The following is a 5,000-nucleotide window of genomic DNA, read 5'->3' as shown; positions in this document are numbered from 1 at the left end:
GGGCCGGGGGAGATCACCCGAGATGACCGGGGGAGATCTCACCCGAGGGGGGGCGAGAGGGCCCGAAAGGAGAGGGCCCGAGAGGACCCGAGAGAGCCCGACAGGAAAGGAGAGGCCCCGACAGGACCCGAGGGGGCCCGAGGGGACCCGAGACAACCCTGTGAGCCGCGGCCTGCATCTCCCGGGGCAGCCGCCGCAGCGCCTTCTCGACGAAGTGCTGCTTCTGCTCGAGCTGCGCTGCGTACTCGAGCCGGTGCAGCGGCGCCGCCGCGTCCGCCGCTGTCCGCGCGGCCGCTGCGCCGCCGGCCTCGCCGGCCTCGCCGCTGCCTCCTCGACCCCTCCCGCCCGCCTGCTGCGCGCACACCCTCTTGCCGCCTTGCCCCTCGCCGCCCTCCCTCTCGCGCTTGAGGTGCCTGTCCGGGTCGAGCGGCTTCGCCTGCGCCGTCGACAGCACGCTGCCCTTCCACTTGTGCCCGTTGATGCCCGAGTCCGCAGCCAGGCGCTCCTGTGCGGACTGGAAGTAGACGAACGCGTAGTCCTGGTTGGAAATCTTGCGCACCTTGCGCACGCCAGTCAGGCCAAGCCGCCGCTCCAGCAGATGCTTCACGTCCTTGACGGTCGCCCATTTGGAGAGGTTGTTGATCCGCATCTGTACCGCCGGGTCATTTGGGTCGGGCGGTGGCACCTTGTCGGCCGCCTCGGACCCCGCTACCCCACTGGGTGGAGCGTCCGTTGGGCACGGGCCGCTTGACGACGCGTCCTGCTGTCCCGTCGCCGCCTCGGCAGCCAGAGGTGCTGCCTCCGTTGCCGCCTGAGGTTGGTGCTCGGCAGCCTCCGGTTGCATTGGTAGGAGGAGCCAATGTGAACCATGTAGTGAGCTGTGAGCTGTACACGGAGCGAGGGTCTGTACCGAGGCATCCAGGGGCGATCACACCAAGATCACCATCGTCCTGATAGGGACAAAAGCTATCGTCCTGAAGGACCACGACGAGACGCCGTCCAGGACACATCCCTCTGGAACAAGGCATCTCGACTATCGGACAGTACTCAACAGGGACATCTCTCTATATACACGAGTGGGGTATTCACACTCCCAACACTCCCCCATTGTCTGCGCGGTCTTCAGATGCGGCAGACAACACAGCGGAGTGTGAAGCAAGTAATTGTCACGCTGATCAGAGGCGCGAGCTAGTGAACGTGGCATGTGACCTTCCGTCTCCCGGGCTCAAGCGGAAGGTAGTAGACTATCTGAGCGGTCGACTGGATGTCTTCAATTGAACAACATGGGTAGTAGAGCTTGGTCAGCCGCGCGCGGCGATCCGAGCTGAGCGCCGCGGGACGGCGGGATGAGCGGGCGCAGCTCGCGCGGCGGGCGGGGCGATGGGCGCGCCCCTTGGCGCCGCTGGTGCGGCGGGAGGCTCGGCGCGGACGATCGCCTCGGGGACTTGAGGGCGTTCTTGTTCGACGGCGCCGCGGATCTTGAAGGGTTGCCAGGCGCCGCCGAGGGTGGTGAAGGAGAACTCGTCGAAGATGACGTCGGCGGTAGAGATGATCCGCCGGACGGCGGGGATGTAGACGAGGTATTTGGAGCGCCGCGGGTCGTGGCCGAGGTTGATGCCCTTGAGACGAGTGGGGGTGAGGTCGTGCGCGCGGAGCGACTCGGGGAGGACGCAGGAGCAGTCGCAGAGCATCACCTTGAAGTTCTCGAGGGCGTAGTTGCGAGGGTGGCCGCTGGCGACCTCGATAGGCGAGACCCATCGTGGCTCAGCGTTGGAGCCCCTGTTCGTCTGTAGGAGGTTGTGGACGCGGGCAAACTGGCTGAAAAGGTAGGGCCAGAACTGAATGTGCTCCCGATCTCCCCCAGCGTGGACGAGAGCGGTGCGCGTGCAGTGAAGGAGGGTTCCCCAGCAGCGCTCGGCGAGAGCGTTTCCCTCGTGGATGTCGGGGGAGGAGAAGAAGCGCTGGATGGAGAGGGTGATGCAGAACTCGTCGGTGAGCTCGGAGGTGAAATAACTGGCGTTGTCGGTCAACCACTCGTCGATCACGCCGGGGTTGCGCGTGTCGGTGAGGAGGTGAGCGTAGTCGCGGAGAAAGGCGCGGACGGCGCTGACGATCTCGGGGGAGCTGCCGTTCTCGAGGAAGTAGACGGCGATCACCCCAGAAAAGTAATCAACGAAGTTTATGGCGAACTTGAACTTGTGGATGCTGAACGGCAGAAGCTTGAAGGGGCCGCAGAGATCGGACGCGACTCGCTCGCCAAAGTGGGTGTAGACTCGGCGATTGGTCGGCTGACTCGGGTGGCCTTTGCGGCGGCGATTGAGGCGACATGCAGCGCACTCACAGCGGTCGCTGCCGGGGCGGAAAACGTAGCCCCTGTAGCGCAGTGGTTCGATGATCTTGCTCCTGCCAAAGTGGCCGAGGCGGGCGTGCCACAGGCCGTAGTCGGCATGGTCGGACGGGCGCACAGGGAGCTTGTGGCGCTCCTCGGGACCGATGAGGGTGGTGTCGAGGGCGTCGAAGACGGAGCCGCAAACGGGGTCGCTGGAGGCGTCGTCGGTGTCCGCGGCGAAGGCATCGGATATGACGGGCTCGGGCGAAGTCGTCGTGTAGACGAGGAGGGCTCGTCGGATGCCGCGCCACAGGCGGCGGGCGGCGGGAGCGAAAGCGAAGAGGCGAAAGGCAGAGGAGGGCGGTGAGAGAAGGCGTCCAAGATTCGTGCGACCAGGCAACTGGACGGGCTCGAGAGCTGGCGGCGGCGGCGGTGGCGGCTCGCAGGAGATGATAGCGAGCCGGTGAAGTGAAGAAGGAGAGATGAAGTTATCAATGAAGATCCGTGCCCACGAAGCCGAGGTGCTCGTGGTGGGTGCCGAAGAGGAACATACCGCAGAGATCATCCGGATCATGCTGCAGGGCTGCACGGCCGAGGTGCCGAGCAGGCTTCCGGCCGAGGTGCCGAGAAGACTTTGTGCAGGGGCTCTGGCCCTGCCCGCCACCACGACGCCCCGCAGGTGTCCATGGTGCTGGCTACCGTATCGAGCGCTAGCCGGGAAGCTGTGCGGTGCGAGCCGCACCGCACCAGCACTCACGACGGCCGAGTTGCCGTCGATCTCCTCGCTCCGCAATCTCGCCGGAGGAACCATGTAGTGAGCTGTGAGCTGTACACGGAGCGAGGGTCTGTACCGAGGCGTACAGGAGCGATCACACCAAGATCACCATCGTCCTGATAGGGACAAAGCTATCGTCCTGAAGGACCACGACGAGACGCCGTCCAGGACACATCCCTCTGGAACAAGGCATCTCGACTATCGGACAGTACTCAACAGGGACATCTCTCTATATACACGAGTGGGGTATTCACACTCCCAACAGATTCGGGACATCCAGGGTCGGCATGTTTTGCGAGTATATGGGACACGATGTCTCAAATATGAGGGGTTTTGACTCCTACCGGCTCCTGACGCTATTCCTGGCAGCTCTTATGACCAGGATCAGTAGTGCTATGATACAGGGTGCCCATGCTAGCGCAGGAGCTGCCACACTCGCCCGGACCGTCCCCTTCTGGGGCCGGTTCCGCAGCCCGCGAGAGCCGACAGCGGGGCCGTGCCGCGGGTGCCTACTGCCGAGTGCCACAAACACTGCGCCGTCCCGCCATCACCTACAGGCTGTCTTGTGTGATGGTTGGGATGTCCAAACGCCACCATCTTGGCTCTTGCGACCTCAAACCCTCGAGCTGTATGGGTGGTCCTGACGTCGACAGACGCCCGATGACCACGGTGAAGCTGAGCCGGAACGCGTCGACAAGTCTCGCCTGAGCCCGTGGCGGTCGCCGGCTGGGTCGCTGTGCACGGGCCGGTACCTCAGGCGTCACCTCCGCAGCCTCAGGTCTCACACTCCATCACCTCCGCCAGGACGCTGTCGGTGGCACGCTCGGCGGCGAGTTTGTGGCAGCCCCACAGCGAGCGCGGCGTCGAGCCTAATCGGTCTGGTCGGTCGGCCGCACTCACCGGGTGCCAGGGAGTGCGGCCGACACGCGAGCGGTGCTTCCTGGCAGCGCGCGCCGGCTGTGGGGCTGCCACAAACTCGAGACACGCTTTTTTGGGACATTTTCGACGCTTTTGTCCCATATACTCGCAAAACATGCCGGTCGAGCTGCTCAAAAACCCTCGGCTGGCAAGGTGGGAAGGTGCGACAAAGTGGTGGGGCAAGGCCGGGGGTGACGGGATAGTGTATCGAGCAAAAATGTAGACCAAGGCCCGCCTCAGCTTCACACATTTGGCCAGCCATTGTAAAACACAGGGAGTAAAGTTTGTCCAGGGAGGTCCTCTCAGATCTCGCGCAGCCTCAGCGGTCCTGGTGTCTCGCCGCGCGAGGACAGGCGCTTTGGCGCGCAGCAGACTCAACGCTACAGGGCTACTGCCCTGGGAGAGCAAGACTACTCCGACACCTCAGAACTTGTCGACGAGGGGGTAGAGCGAGCCCGTGATGGCCGTCTGGAAGAACATCCCCGTGATGGCGACCTGTGGGCGGGAGAGGTTTAGGTGACGTCACGGTGAACTTCGCCAACGTCAAGGGGAGGGGCGGAGGGGGTCTCAACTCTCCACGAGGGGAGGGGGGAGTGACTTGTGCCTGTCCGGCTGGTCTGCCGCCAAAAATAGACTGCGCCGGCCGGCTGGGCGGGGAGACCGGGGCGGAAGGCGATGAGGCCAGCGGCTCATGGGAGGCGCTTCCCGGACGGGCCTTGAGCGCCGCATCGTCTGTGATGAAAAGGCTACCCATCGCCGAGGTGGTGGAGTTGGATGAGGAGGAGGAGGAGGCTGCCGCTGCCGTGTCGGGCACCGCTGCCCCCGGACTTGCCGCCGCCACGGCAGCGGCTGCAGCGCCTGCAGCGGCCGCCTCGGCTCACTCTGAGGCGCAGTGCGAACCGGCGAATAATCTCTTTGCGGCGGGGGCGTACGACTCGGCTGCCGACAGCTACTCTGTGGCCCTGGACACGCTCTCCA

General features: G+C 64.5%; 2 protein-coding genes across 2 annotated transcripts in view; both read right to left on the bottom strand.

Annotated features, from left to right (window-relative positions):
• EMIHUDRAFT_451414 (hypothetical protein) overlaps positions 1-847 on the bottom strand; it is a gene marked incomplete at its 5' end in the record, with an annotated part of 4,393 nt that extends 3,546 nt beyond the window's left edge. Inside the window, one exon of the mRNA XM_005769808.1 lies at positions 173-847. Coding sequence (XP_005769865.1) covers positions 173-844 — 672 coding nt within the window. The remainder of the gene's footprint in view (positions 1-172) is intronic.
• Positions 848-4,445: 3,598 nt separating this feature from the next.
• Positions 4,446-5,000, bottom strand: part of EMIHUDRAFT_102665 (hypothetical protein) — a gene marked incomplete at both ends in the record, with an annotated part of 5,939 nt that continues 5,384 nt past the window's right edge. Inside the window, one exon of the mRNA XM_005769807.1 lies at positions 4,446-4,517. Coding sequence (XP_005769864.1) covers positions 4,446-4,517 — 72 coding nt within the window. The remainder of the gene's footprint in view (positions 4,518-5,000) is intronic.

Source organism: Emiliania huxleyi (assembly GCF_000372725.1).
Source record: "Emiliania huxleyi CCMP1516 unplaced genomic scaffold EMIHUscaffold_41, whole genome shotgun sequence".
NCBI classification, from domain to species: Eukaryota; Haptophyta; order Isochrysidales; family Noelaerhabdaceae; genus Emiliania; species Emiliania huxleyi.
Note: the sequence above shows the minus strand (reverse complement) of the source record. Positions and strands in the feature narration are given on the sequence as shown.